Source organism: Alosa sapidissima, chromosome 15 (genome assembly GCF_018492685.1).
Source record: "Alosa sapidissima isolate fAloSap1 chromosome 15, fAloSap1.pri, whole genome shotgun sequence".
Classification (NCBI taxonomy): domain Eukaryota; kingdom Metazoa; phylum Chordata; class Actinopteri; order Clupeiformes; family Clupeidae; genus Alosa; species Alosa sapidissima.
Genome location: NC_055971.1, coordinates 32,213,287 through 32,228,015, shown reverse-complemented (window position 1 = coordinate 32,228,015; position 14,729 = coordinate 32,213,287). Strand labels below are relative to the sequence as shown.

Below are 14,729 nucleotides of genomic sequence, written 5' to 3'. Positions count from 1 at the left end.
CGAACCTAAAGGAAAAATACTGTCCACGCGTGGGGGACAGTATTTTTTTTTTGGGGGGGGGGGGGGGGGGGGGTGATGGGTGTGCGTACCATAGCATTAATTCCTCCAGGCGCCCCTGCTGCCTGCAACAACAGCGGCACTCGGGGAGCAGTGAGGGGTTAGGTGTCTTGCTCAAGGGCACTTAAGCCGTGCCTACCGGTCGCGGTTCGAACCCTCCGGTTACAGGTCCGAAGCGCTAACCAGTAGGCCACGGCTGCCCCCACGTGTGCTTGCCTCCATACTAGAGCTTGATAATGTGCTCTTCTAATATGCCATTGGGCAGCATCACTTGTTGGTGGTAGAGCCTCCGATCCTCGACATCTAGAAAACAGAGTGGCTCTGGCATAGTGTTGTCACAATACCGAAAAGTATGACTTCGATACAATGCCTGCCATAAATATTTTTATACTCGATACTGAAACGATATCCAAATCATAAAATATCTGGAAAAGAAAGGACGCAGGCCTCCTCCAAGTGTATTGAGTCATTTGTGTTGAATTTGGTGCACTTTTGGTCAATTCTGGGTTTTAAACTTCTAAACTTTCTACATAATTATTATTTTTGTAGTCAGCAAAATAGTAGTTTGTGTGTGATTAAATCCTTTATTGTTTGTTATAGCTCATTTATATTGTGTGGTGTTTTGGCAATAAATTACCTTTAAATAGCCAAAGTAGGCTAGATCAAGGTCAGTGTTCAAATTACTGCATGCAAATCACTTAATGCTGCTAATCTTTAGGCCATCTGATGTAGGCTACCCTAGGCCTTCCAGTGTTTATGGGATTTCTTTGGCATCTATTACCAGTGTTGAATGAGCAGTTTTTGCAGTGATCACTACTGGACATTCCACATTGCTAGACAGCAACTGTGAGGATAGACTTATTTTCACTTCACAAATAACCATTACTATCTGCAATAGCTACAGTACAGGGACATTAATCACTTCATAGCTGAGGATTTGTCCTAGGTCCACTTTCCTTTCAGCATCATATGCAGTAATGATGCACTGGAGAATGTTTCTTTTTGTTGCACTATAAAGGATATCTTGTCTAAATTCTTTGCAAATAATGCAATCTCCATAGCACTCTTCAGCACTCCTCAAACATGCACACTCTTCCATTTTTCTGCAGTGAGATGTTTTAACTAGGCAAGCACAGTCGCCTTTACAGTAAAAAAAAAAAAAAATACAGTGTAAATCCTCTGTAATGACTGACAACTGTTCATAATAGTTAGTGACAAAGGACTTTCTACAGAAAAATTAGCAGTCACCTACAGTACTATTCTATCAATTTATTATCAAGGAATCTATTTTGTTTCTAAACGTCATACTGACTTTTATCTATTATTTCAATTTATATTTTAATTTTAGCTTATTTTCACTTGCTACTTGAGGGTAATTGGGGTAATTCCTACCCCAATTACCCTCAATCCCTCGGAGTATATTAATGCCTTATTTTTTGCAATTCCTATGAAATCTGATGGCAAAACCAAAAAGTATGTGAATTATGCTAATTATGCTAATTAGCAAGCTTAAAACTCAAAATTGAGCTTGGTAAACAAAATATTTGAATTCAGCACCCTCAAATTGTGTAAAATAGCCCCTTTACCGACTTTTCCTCAAATTTGCCAACAGGACTTTTTCTGAATGTTTGTTAGCTATCTGCTCTTCTTCTATTAGTTCTGATATTTCTTTTTCTTTTTGCCTTTTGTGATAGCAGAATGTACAGTATGTCACTATCAAGTACAATATGCTGTTACAATATATATATAGTATACAGTAATAGTATATTGTAATGGGTGTCTAGTGAGTGCATGGGAGGGCTGGTATTAGTCACAGGCTGTTGGTCTTGAATAGAGCAGCTTTGTGTCCAAATGGCAAATGGGAGTCCCTACAGTGTCCATGTCTAATACACACACACACACACACACACTACAGTGTCCATACACACACACACACACACAGACACACACTGCAGTGTCCATACACACACACACACAAACACACAGAGACACACACTACTATGTCCATGCCTAATGTCGTTTAACTGTCTTTGGGGGTTAAAGTGCAGGCCAACACAGGACAGCTGTTCAAGCTATACAACATCCCCTGTCTAAGCAGCTACTGTCTCAGGAGAGACACATTGACACAGATGTGTGTGTGTGTGTGTGTGTGTGTGTGTGTCTGTGTGTGTTGAGGTGCTAACAAGAGGAATTGACTTTTCTCTCTTTATATGCACACAGTACCTACAGATCTGTGTTCTCTCTCTTTCCCTCTCCCTCCCTCCCCCTCCCTCTCTCTCTCCCTCTCTCTCTCCCCCTCCCTCTCTCTCTCACCCACCCATGTCAGTGTGTATAGCAAGAGTGGTTTCTGCAGATGTGTTTGTGTCCTCCTCTGCATAGGTTTATACTGTATGGTTGTCTGTTTGTTCATCATAAGTATCTCTCCATACAGGTCAATTACAGCACAGGGTCATTAACAGTTCTACTAGTTTTGCTTCAGGGCTTATCTTGACAAATTGGGACCCTCGTGAAGTGTGGCTCTCCATGTAAAAGACCCAGACCAGCTCTCTACTTCACCCTGGAGCCAGAGTTCTCTGTTTACATCTGGAAACGTACCACCTCTCGTTTTTATTAGATGACCCATGCTGAATGTCATAAAACAAGATTATGTCATATCAAAGTGCATAAAACATTTGTGTCCAGGAGGGATATGTAACTTATCCAGGACATTACGAGCACGTCAACAAGACATTACTCCATCTCGTCGCCATGGTGAGCAAGTAGCAAGAGCAACAATCCGCATGTCGTTTCCACATATCCTATTTTAATTAGAGCAGCTACAAGCTGGCTGCGGAACTCTGGGAACTTAGAATGCTGATGTCATAATGGCATAATGGATCATGGGCATTAATGTTTTCCGAGCCTTGTGTAAACTCTACACACCATAAAACGAAGTCCCAGATTCGGGCACCAAAGTCATACTAATATTAAAGACTCATTTGAAATGAGGTCAAACACCACAGACCTAGGCCTATATGTATTTTATGTTAACAGTCTTTCTGGAAAAACAATCATAATCAGATTCAGGTTCATGATGGATCCAGGCCCAGCTAACAGTGTACTACCTACACCCGCTGTACCTACACCCGCTGTTTCTCCATTATGCTAATCGGCATGATGTCCACTCTGTCCATTCTGGGAATGTTGTGTGCAGTCACTTAGTTTTGTGTGCTGTAACCTAATATTGCCTGCACTGTCTGGAATAAGAGGGTATTTTACATGGTCTGAGCTGATTCCCAGCACAAATAAACTTGAAGGTGTGTTCTACGTAACAAAAAGGTAAGTACCTCCACCTGTTAGGAAGCCTTTGGTAAAACCTGCACGCAGTTTACACACGAGTGGCAATAATCCATTTTCAAACACACAAGAGCCCTGGTGTTGTTGGCGATGACAGAATGTCCATAAAGGGCCTGGGCACAAAGGGCCTGGACACAAAGGAGGGATTTAGAGCAGGCCATCTGAGACGCTGAGGGACATATCAGGTTCTCTCTCCGTCTGTTTACACAGTAAACCAGCGCCCCGCCAGCCAGTGCTCATGCACGTCCACATATTAAATGTGTTAGTCCAGGTGACCATCACTCCCCTCTCTCTCTCTCTCTCTCTCTCTCTCTCTCTCTCTCTCTCTCTCTTTCCCCACTCTCTTTATCCATCTCCTCCCAGATTCTAGAAGTTGAAACAGACGCATTACTGTATATTAAGCTTAGGATAGTTCTCTGTCTAGTTAGAGACATGCGTGAATCTGAACGAAGCCTGTTTCCTGATTGACCATCATCCTGACCGAGTCTCCAGATATCTGTGGTAGGCTAGTAGGAAAATGACCATCAAAGTCAACGTCATCTGAATGCTGCTGTTCCTCTCCTGCAGCATCCGTGTGAAGGGGCACAGATGAGTGGGCTAACAGGTAAGTGTGTCTAAACTGAGACATGTAGTGGGCGCTGATATCTGACCTCTGTGTCTTTGTGCACATCAGAGATATGGCATGTGGTTATGGACCAACAGAGCGACTGTGGAGTGGCTTTGGGCACAAGATATGGCATGTGGTTATGGACCAACAGAGCGACTGTGGAGTGTCTTTGTGCACAAGATATGGCATGTGGTTATGGACCAACAGAGCGACTGTGGAGTGGCTTTGGGCACAAGATATGGCATGTGGTTATGGACCAACAGAGCGACTGTGGAGTGGCTTTGTGCACAAGATATGGCATGTGGTTATGGACCAACAGAGCGACTGTGGAGTGGCTTTGTGCACAAGATATGGCATGTGGTTATGGACCAACAGAGCGACTGTGGAGTGTCTTTGTGCACATCATAGATATGGCATGTGGTTATGGACCAACAGAGCGACTGTGGAGTGGCTTTGGGCACAAGACATGGCATGTGGTTATGGACCAACAGAGCGACTGTGGAGTGGCTTTGGGCACAAGATATGGCATGTGGTTATGGACCAACAGAGCGACTGTGGAGTGTCTTTGTGCACATCAGAGATATGGCATGTGGTTATAGACCAACAGAGCGACAGTGGAGTGTCTTTGTGCACATCATAGATATGGCATGTGGTTATAGACCAACAGAGCGACAGTGGAGTGTCTTTGTGCACATCATAGATATGGCATGTGGTTATAGTTAGACTGTGGAGTGGCTTTAAATTCATATAGTGGTTGTTAGTGATAGTGAACATACAGCAGTCCTCCGTGTTTAGTGGTTGTTAGATAGTGTGTATGCAGCAGCTGTAAGACTAAAGTCCGACATGTTGGATCCACGTCCCTCTCTTCCCCCTCCACCTCTTCCCATGGAACACTGCAGCCTCAAGTCTGCTCCACCCTGGCATCCATCCATCCGCACAGCACAGCGCCAGTCTGCTCCACCCTGGCATCCATCCGCACAGCCTCAAGTCTGCTCCACCCTGCCATCCATCCGCACAGCACAGCGCCAGTCTGCTCCACCCTGGCATCCATCCGCACAGCACAGCGCCAGTCTGCTCCACCCTGGCATCCATCCGCACAGCACAGCGCCAGTCTGCTCCACCCTGGCATCCATCCGCACAGCACAGCTCCACCCTGGCATCCATCCGCACAGCACAGCGCCAGTCTGCTCCACCCTGGCATCCATCCGCACAGCACAGCCACAGTCGCTCAGACGCTTATGCTCTTTTTATGGCTCGGATGGAAACTGGCTGACACCTCTGATACAGCACATTGGGCAGCGGCCCAGACAAACCCCACTTCACACAGTAGAATGAAAGGGAAGTTTGCCACCAAGGTGCTGCTAACATCTTGGGCAGCTTCCTCTTTCCCTGTGCTGTGTTTAGATCGAAAGTTTATTTTTGGTTGTTTGACCTGTTTATCCATGTTTTTGTTTCTGTTTTGGATCCTGTTTCAAATTTTTTTTTAAAGTATATTTGTTGCCCTTTTTATGCCTTTAAGGACAGGACAGTAGAGAGTGACATGAGGTGAGTGGGAGGGAGAGTCGGGGTGGGATCTGGAAAGGACCATGGGGCGGGAATCGGTCCCGGGTCGCTGACGTACGGTGCGGGTGCCCCAGCCAGTCGCTCCACGGCCGGGGCCCCTGTTTCATTTCTAAGCTTTTTGACTATTAAGTCCCTTGAGGGCAGTTGCTCCCAGATATGCATCACTGACCTAGGAAATGTACTGCTGGCACCTGTCCCTGTCCTGTGCATAAACTCAGGGTTTTTTTTTTTTGCTGTTGACACAGCTATTAACAAAACACACACACACACACACACACACACACACACAGTCACTCACACACACACAAGTCACTCACACAGTCACACAGTCACTCACACACACAGTCACTCTCACACACACACACACAGACACACACACACAGTCACTCTCTCTCTCTCTAACCAGACATGCACACCCAATGCATTTGTGGTGCAGTGTCAGCACAAGGTCGAAGTGGTGGAGTCATTGTGTACGTTAGATTATCTATCTCTCTTTCCACTCTCTCTCTCTCTCCATCCTCTCTCTCACGCTCTCTCCGTCTTCTGTCTCTCTCTCTCTCTCTCCCCACGTGTCAGGAAACTGAATGCAGAAGTGTGACTGAAAGCTGCCCAGTGTGACTGAAAGCTGCCCAGTGTTGTGTTGTGTTGTATATGTGTGTCTGCAGAGTGTGGGGAGCACACATGCCCTGGCTGCTCTCCTCATGTGCTCTCCTGACTGACCGACCGGCTGTCCGGCTAACTGTCTGGGTCTGGTTCCACAACCACCACTCCTGGACTCAGAGAGCGGTGAGAGGTAAGAGATCAGGGAGTCTCCTGAACACAAACAGACCTATTCCACACACACACACACACTTTGAATGAATGAATCCACTACACACACACACACTTTGAACGAATGAATCCTTTGTAAAAATCTATTTTTGTTCACCAGCCATTCAACAGCTTTTTAGTTCTTTAGGAACAACTACTGTGGGTTCTATGAGAAAAACAAAACTGCCTTTTCTATGATTGATACCATACAGCATGTATCCAGTAGTCATTTGTGCTTTAGAGATAAATAATAATCAACTAAATATATATTTTTATTACAGTAAGCAATGTAACATTTTTATCTTTTCAGAAGACTCCTTAGTGATTTCTAATTTCACTACTACACTACTCATGTTTTGCATTATTTGATGTGTTTTGCAACTTGTTCTTTCACTCTCTCCCTAAGGCTCTGTGACATGTGACAAGTTGACTCAGACCTCCGAGGAACTATGTAAGGTTCGCCATGACCTCCAGCTTGTTTATTAACTGTGATAGCACTTTACAGAGGCAGACTTTTCCAGTTAATAATGCTCTTTACTGTGAAATAGTTTGAAATGGTTTTAATGTGTCCGGCTCTTAATGTGTCCATGCACGCATTATCAGTAGATTGGGGGAGCTTTACTAAATACACTTTTATTTAGACACTCCGGCTCTAAATGTTTATTATTGTATCCAGGGGCGAATCTAGAGATTTTTTCTGGGCTGGCGAAGGGGTGGCATGAGGTTCCAGGAGGGGGGCCATGGACATTATTCAAAACTTAAAATTCGGATTTCATTGAATATGTTTTGTCTACATTACATTACGCGAGGTGGGAGGCAAATCGGAGATGTAGCTGGCGTTTTGGATGGTGTGGGTCTTAATATGTGAATTTCTTTCTCTGTGTAATCACTATACAGTCTGTGTAGTCTGTACTTAAATTATACAGTGTCAAAAAGCAATTCTAGGGGGGTTTGGAGGTATGTTCCCCCAGAGAATTCTTTTAAAAAATGACCCCTCAAATGATTTCTTCTAGTTAGTTTTGAGGGAATATGGATACATTTATAAAATAAGCCATAAATAGATTTAGGTTATATGGATTGAAACAAGATTATGAGGATTTGGGGGTATTTTTAAAACATGACCCCTCAAATGATGTCTTTTAGTGAGTTTTGAGGGAATATGGACAAATTTAGTCATACAAAATAAGCGGTAGATTTAGGTATCTGAATTGAAACAAGATTCTAATGCAGAATTGTTGCAATGATAACCATGACTGTGACTATCAAAACATTTCCATCTGATTCAATAAAGACTCAGTCAAGTAAGTACCTTCTTAGTCAAAACATTATTTTTGGATTTATTATAATACAACAATTTAAAATGTACATAACAAGAATGTACTGTAATTATCTACCACCTCACTAATAAACATGCAAACACACACACTGGTGGACAATAACTAAGTACTGGGTATGGGTATCTAATTCAATTATTTAATTCTTTGGAAGGTTTTTACTTCAACCCCCACTACAATTAAAGGCCAAATATCTTTAGCAGGGATTAGAAACGGTTCAAAGAATGAAAATGAAAACCGGAAACGAACACAGTTTTTGGAAGGACGTAACTGAAAACAGGAGCAAAACCAAATGTTCCGGAGTAAAAAAAACGTCATTTTCAATTTTGGATAACCGGTTAATAACAGTATTTATCATTCCGATTAACCTTTGTTTGAATATTATTCAAAACTCCATAGGCTTGGAAAGTCACCTGCCCACACAGTGTTCCCCAGACCCCTTATAAGATGAATTTAGTCAGATGTTATGAATCGGTATCTCCCCTGCATAATTGGCTAGAACTACTAGTTGATAAAAAAAAGAATATTAATATCCAACACTATCTAACTGCCTTTTCCAAGTATGTAGTCTAAATTACTGAAACAATTTGTGAAATAAGATACCAGAGACACTAGGCAAATATTTATAGGCCTGTCATGCAGTTGGTAGCACCATACATAGGTTAGGCTATTGCAAGGCTTAAAGCAAAGACATTTTCTGTGCCTTTACGTTAGGCTATTATTTTTAAGACCTAATATTATATAGGTATTATAATATTATGATACCAAATTATGTTTTTGCTCAGAACGAACCTAAATGGAAATCGGTCCCCCTCAGTCCCTGATCTTTAGTGCCAAATGTTATGTTTTGCCATTCACAATTTAGGCTACTCACTCACTCACAAAGTGGTGAATAATGAAGTACATGTATACTGTATTAAAGTACCTTTATAAATATCCTATTAAGAAACGACCTCAAACACGAGTGAACAAGCAACATGTTAATTTCTTGAGGACACAAACTCCTGTGCTGGCCTCAGCTTGTTGGTTCATCTACCAGCAAATCTGAAATCTATCACCCAATGAAACTGGAAGATTTAACTGGAATCTAAGCAATTACATCTCATGCACAAAGCTTCATATGTGATGTGCTTTGACATCATCAAACGTCTAGTCTATAGCCTACTCTGAGTAGGGTTTGTTTGAAAATAGTAGGCTACTTTTACTTATTGTGATTGAGTAGAATTTCAGTCATGTAACTGTAGGCTACTTTACTTGTGTAGATTGATTTACACCACATATGAAAAGAAAGGAAAAAGAAAAACGCAACCCCCACCAGCTTGACACCGATTAGATATTCTAGTTTGATTTGACATGTCGACCACATTTGGATAGTCATACTGTAGATGCTGGGAAAGTGGATGCATGACAATTTTGAGAACCCGTGTTGAATTATCACGTGTATTAATGGGTTGACATTGACAGCAGTATTTACAATCAAAGGTTATAAACTAGCGACACACACAAATAGACTTTAAACGTTAAGCTACGCATGAGCATGCCCTTATTATCTGACCTGACCATCATCGGAAAAATTCGATGAGACAAAGTCTTGCGGATGTAAATGACGTAGACTAACAGTGAGGTTGTTGCCGGGTTAACTGATTTATGGACTGACTATGGGTCTGATTATGGACTTGGTGGTCAAACTTATCACTTCGTTGTAGGCCTACAGACAGTTGACACATAGTTGCATGCACTGTGCAATCTGCTGCCAATGGTGAAATTTCGCGGGGGTCACTGCGCTGATGGTGATGGGTGAAACCAATGTGAGGGGGCGGGGGATTCTAAATCGGCGATTTCTGTTTGAGAGGAGTTTGGTGCGGGTTTCACACCTTCTCACAGTCCAACATGTATGAACATAAAATATACTAAATATAATAAAAAATATTATCTGATTTATAAATGGGGTGGCAACAGGGGTGGCAAGACTGTGTCCCAGGGGTGGCAGTTGCCACCATTTGCCACCCTGTAGATCCGCGCATAATTGGATCTGAAGAAGGCATCACAGGCGAAATGTTATCCAATAAAAACAATATATTTGGAGCCAGAATGTGCCACATTCTCTTCCTACTTGTATGTTTATCATCAGAGGTCAGCACCTCATTAATAGTGCTTTGGTGTGTGTTACTCTCTGTCTACACATTACTTGTCATTAAAATCATATTTTTTTAATTAGACTTTTACTTTGGCTTTAAGATGTCTTTCTTAATTAGACTTTTACATATGGCTTTAAGATGTCTTTTACATATGGCTTCAAGATGTCTTTTTTAATTAGACTTTTACATATGGCTTTAAGATGTCTTTTACATATGGCTTTAAGATGTCTTTCATTAGACTTTTACATATGGCTTTAAGCTGTCTTTAATTAGACTTCTACATATGGCTTTAAGATGTCTTTTCTAATTTACATATGGCTTTAAGCTGTGTTTTACATATGGCTTTAAGCTGTCTTTAAGACGTTTGTCTCTCTGACGCAGGGATGACCCAGTAGTCCCCGTGATGTCCTCCGTGATGGCGAACAGCAGCGGCAATGTGACCTGTTCCCGTGACAACGTGCTGAAGACCACGGTGTTCCCCGTGCTGTACTCCTTCCTCTTCCTGGTGGGGCTGTCGCTCAACGGCCTGGCGGTGTGGGTGTTCTTCAGCATCCCCAGCCGCTCGCACTTCATCATCTACCTGAAGAACATCGTGGTGGCCGACGTGTTCATGACGCTCACCTTCCCCTTCAAGATCCTGGCGGACGCCAACCTGGCCTCGGCGGGCGTGCGCGTGTTCGTGTGCCGCGTCTCCTCCGTGCTGTTCTACCTCACCATGTACGTCAGCATCCTCTTCTTCGGTCTCATCAGCGTGGACCGCTGCCGCAAGACTCTGCGCCCGTTCGTGGGCACCAACGCTGCCCGGCTCAAGCGCCGGAAGTTTCTGTCGGCCGGTATCTGGATGACGCTGCTGGCCCTGGCGTTGCCCAACGTGGCGCTGACCAGTCGCCCGCCGGCCTCGTCGCACTTCAAGTGCAGCGAGCTCAAGACGGAGTTCGGCCTGCGCTGGCACGAGGTGGTCAACCACGTGTGCCAGGTCATCTTCTGGGGCAACCTGGTGACGGTGGTGGTGTGCTACACGCTCATCACCAAGGAGCTCTACAACTCGTACGCCCGCACCCGTGGCTCTGACCCCAGCACCCAGACCCGCGCGGGCACCGTCCGAGGCCCCCAGGGCAGCAGCGGCGGCGGCGGGCACAAGAAGAGCGTGCGTGCCAACGTCTTCCTGGTGCTGGCGGTGTTCTTTGTGTGCTTCGTGCCCTTCCACTTCGCCCGCGTGCCCTACACCATGAGCCAGACGCGCGGGCGACTCTTCGACTGCCGCCACAAGCTGGTCTTCTTCCAGCTGAAGGAGAGCACGCTCTGGCTGTCCTCGCTCAACTCGCTGCTGGACCCGCTCATCTACTTCTTCCTCTGCAAGTCCTTCCGCACGACGCTCTTCAGCACGCTGCGCTTGGCCCCCGGGCGTTGCCGCAAGCTCCGTGAGCTCGGCACTGACACCAACACGGCCACCACACACCACAGGGAGTCCTCCAGCCCGCTGTGAGAGCAGGCCACAGCCGTCAGCTTTAATCTGGTGCCTTCTCATACATTTAACTCTCTCTTCATCTAAGACAACTACATAGCTATGTAAGGGTTAATGTATAGAATGCCCGTCATTATTGGGAAAATAAGTCCCGACAGGGCAAACCGTCTTGCTTCACCCTGAAGGGACTTATTTTCCCAATAATGACCGGCATTCTATACATTATCCTGCTTATTATACGGCTACTTGCCAAAGCAAAAAAATAAACTCCACGATATGTCTCTTTTACATTTATTTGTTACCGTTTCGTTGCGGCTTTTGCTGAGAAACAAATAGTTTGCAACACACACTGAAATTGAATCAAACGTTCTTTAGAACACAGCTGATCAACCGTCTACCTTCACTTTTGAATGAAAATCCGTTGCCATTGACAGCGGTCATTATTTGGAGGTCCTTAGACTAAAATAATGACCAGTAGAACTTTGGGAAATCCCATTCAAATCAATGTGCGTTCTACTTGCATTGTGAAGAGCCGTATAATAATGCACAATAAAGGTGCCTTATGGAGAGAATGTACATATATTAATCATGTTTTATCACCTGTGAGTAAAAACGATTTTCTCAATTGTCTATAACAGCCCCTATAGTTTTCTATGTGCAGTCAGGTCGATTCCCCACAGAAATCCAGTCTATCCAAATCTCTTGTACATTGAAAATTGATCATGAAGGGATACCCGGTGTGTTGACAGATGATGACAAGGGATGCTGACCAAGCGCAAGTATGTGACAAGTTAGGAGTGAGTCTGTAGGCATTGATACGACGAGTTGTCCACAGTGCTTTTAAAAAGACTCTTCTGGACTGCTGTAGTGCCAGGTGACCAGTCTTGTTCTTTCCTGAGCTCTCCCTTAAAATAACTACCAACACACTGAACGTTACAGGGAACTTTGCAGCCCACTTAGCACTCGGTTTTGAGGCTCCTCTGGTGTTTACCCTTAATGTTGAACTCTGTCTAGTTAGTCAGGTGTGGCTCTCCATGGTTGGCCATCGGTTAATCAGGTGGGTTAATCTGAGATGTACAGGTCTCCTCACCTCAGATAGCGCACATGTGGGGCGGTGGTAGTGTGGTTAAGGAGCTGGGCTAGCGTGCAGTAGCCTGTAGGGCGGTGGTAGTGTGGTTAAGGAGCTGGGCTAGTGTGCAGTAGCCTGAAAGTTGTTGGTTCAATTCTCTGCTTCCACCCTTGTGCCCTTGAGCAAGGCACTTAACCCCAAGTTGCTCCGGGGACAATGTGATCCCTTGTAATATAGCTGGCATATGTAAGTCACTTTGGTCAAGAAGTGTCTGCTAAATGTAATGTAATGTAATGTAATGTTCCTTTAGCATGGTCACTTCATATGTTTTCATGCTCCTCTGCTCTCTGTGCCTAATTGAACTCATTAACGGTGCTCTTGATTAGCTGGACACAAGGTTAACCAGATGCTGACTGAACTGTCTGCGGACACCTCCCTTCATGTAAAACGGCAGAGTGTTATGAGTTCTCCAGGTCTGTGGTGCCTCAGGTTATGCCAGTTAAGCAGGTGTCGTCCCTGCTGGTCTGTGGTGCCTCAGGTTATGCCAGTTAAGCAGGTGTCGTCCATGCTGGTCTGTGGTGCCTGGACATGGCTCCTCTGCACTATGGATATCCTTACAGGACACAACCAGTGCTTGAGGAAAACATGAGTCAGCGCTTCATGGATTAGGAACTCTCGCTTGGTCCACCACAGAGAGACAATAACATGAGTCAGCACTTCATGGATTGGGAACTCTCTCTTGATCCATGACAGAGAGATAATAACGTCTAAATCAGTAGAAAGTGTTGCGTGGAATGTCTTCAAAACACCACTGAGAGGTATCGCCTGGCTGGAACCTACAAATGTGCATGCGGTTTCTCCATTGTGTCAAAACAAGAGAGGCAGGTATGCAGGCTGGAGTGTTATATGTTTCTAATCAAGTTCTAATAAGCATTCAAGTTATCCTGTCTTTGTTATGATTTGAATGTTAGTACTGACTACAACAGTAACTAGTTTTATTACGAGCAAACCACGTTTTATTTTTGGCAGTGATTACATGGGATTTCACGTTTTATGTTAAAGGTGCTCTAAGCGATGTTATACGGTTTCTAAGCTAAAACATTTCTTGTCACATACAGCAAACATTTCAGTTGCAGGGGAGGGAGGGACGAGCTAGCTCTGTTTTGTTTGAATGTCAACAGAAGTGATGTTACCCTACATTGCTTAGAGCACCACCATTTGTTGATTTTATGTTCAATATATGTTTAACAGATCAATAATCAATAGTAGAGTTCATATTCTTGACATCAATATGTGCAAGTAAGACATGTAAGACTAGATGTGGTGGTGAACAGACTATTTTAGTTAGTTTTTAAAATGGAAGTGTTTAGCCCAATTCCATAGTAATTAAATAAAAGTTTCATAAAGTCAGTAAATAATATCGATGCTCAAGATGAAGATATTATTGATCCGGATCAGATGCAATTAGAAACTACATGTACTGACACTGAGCATGTTTATCTGATTCACTTTACATTTACACACACAAATAAAACAACAACAAAAAACAGTCTAGCTTGTCTTTGTCTCCTAACTCTCATATCCATGTCACGGTTTTCCCCCTGCAACATGTAAATGCTGTAAAAACAAATGTAAATAAAAATAAAGATTCATGGGGACAAACCTTTGCTTTGCTTCTGATCTTTCAATCCTTCAGTCATTCCAGTTTGTACCAGATTATGGAAAATGTACACAAAAACCCTCCAGTGTAACACAAGAGCATACTACCTGCAAAAGGCCACATACACCGACTAGTGGTTTATATCAGAATTGCTGTCTTGATGGGAAAAACTTAACCTATAACTGAACCATCATCTCTGTCTGACTGAGACAATCAAGACAATGGGCCCTAATTTACATGCAAAGTCTAAAGTCTAAGTTACACCTCATTTAATTGCAAGGCAAACTCTATTAGCTAATGTGTGAGCAAGATCCTGCACACAAGATCCAAGAGCAAGACATGTGGTTGAGCTCAATGCTCCCCACACACCACAAGATAGCTTTAGCTCATGTCAGAGACACTTGCACTGCTCACACACAGCACACCACAAGATAGCTTTAGCTCATGCCAGAGACAATTGCACACACTGAGCTCAATGCTCACACACACCACAACACAAGATAGCTTTAGCTCATGCCAGAGACAATTGCACACACTGAGCTCAATGCTCACACACACCACACCACAAGATAGCTTTAGCTCATGCCAGAGACACCTGCACACACTGAGAAATCGAATGTAGGACTCTCACACAGGATATGAACAAAGTCATACAGCAAACATGTCAACCACACTGAGTAGGAACAAGAC

At 43.8% G+C, this 14,729-nt stretch overlaps 1 protein-coding gene and 1 long non-coding RNA gene across 7 annotated transcripts; both read left to right on the top strand.

The window, feature by feature from the left end:
* Nucleotides 1-6,201: 6,201 nt before the first annotated feature.
* LOC121684455 (P2Y purinoceptor 12-like) lies at nucleotides 6,202-11,493 on the top strand. Of its 6 annotated transcripts, none has more exons than XM_042064513.1 (3): nucleotides 6,202-6,356; nucleotides 6,800-6,824; nucleotides 10,227-11,493. In XM_042064513.1, exons 1-3 carry the CDS (start codon nucleotides 6,215-6,217, stop codon nucleotides 11,329-11,331), a joined length of 1,272 nt encoding a protein of 423 aa, XP_041920447.1. In that variant the 5' UTR covers nucleotides 6,202-6,214; the 3' UTR covers nucleotides 11,332-11,493. The 6 variants fall into 6 exon arrangements, with proteins under 6 accessions (XP_041920447.1, XP_041920448.1, XP_041920449.1 ...); XM_042064514.1 differs by having other exon boundaries at nucleotides 6,780-6,824; XM_042064515.1 differs by having other exon boundaries at nucleotides 6,202-6,359; nucleotides 6,783-6,824.
* A 1,103-nt stretch (nucleotides 11,494-12,596) lies between these two features.
* Nucleotides 12,597-14,045, top strand: LOC121684457. Its single transcript, XR_006023136.1, has 2 exons — nucleotides 12,597-12,868; nucleotides 12,918-14,045. It is a non-coding gene; the product is annotated as an uncharacterized LOC121684457 (long non-coding RNA).
* The last annotated feature ends 684 nt before the right edge of the window (nucleotides 14,046-14,729 follow it).

What these genes read in the sequence shown, in the direction of transcription:
- LOC121684455 (XM_042064513.1), top strand. Translation starts at nt 6,215, where the DNA reads ATGTGTGTCTGCAGAGTGTGGGGAGCACACATGCCCTGGCTGCTCTCC. An exon ending in GACTCAGAGAGCGGTGAGAG is followed by an intron (nt 6,357 to 6,799) that starts GTAAGAGATCAG and finishes ACATGTGACAAG; the next exon opens with TTGACTCAGACCTCCGAGGA. An exon ending in TCAGACCTCCGAGGAACTAT is followed by an intron (nt 6,825 to 10,226) that starts GTAAGGTTCGCC and finishes TCTCTGACGCAG; the next exon opens with GGATGACCCAGTAGTCCCCG.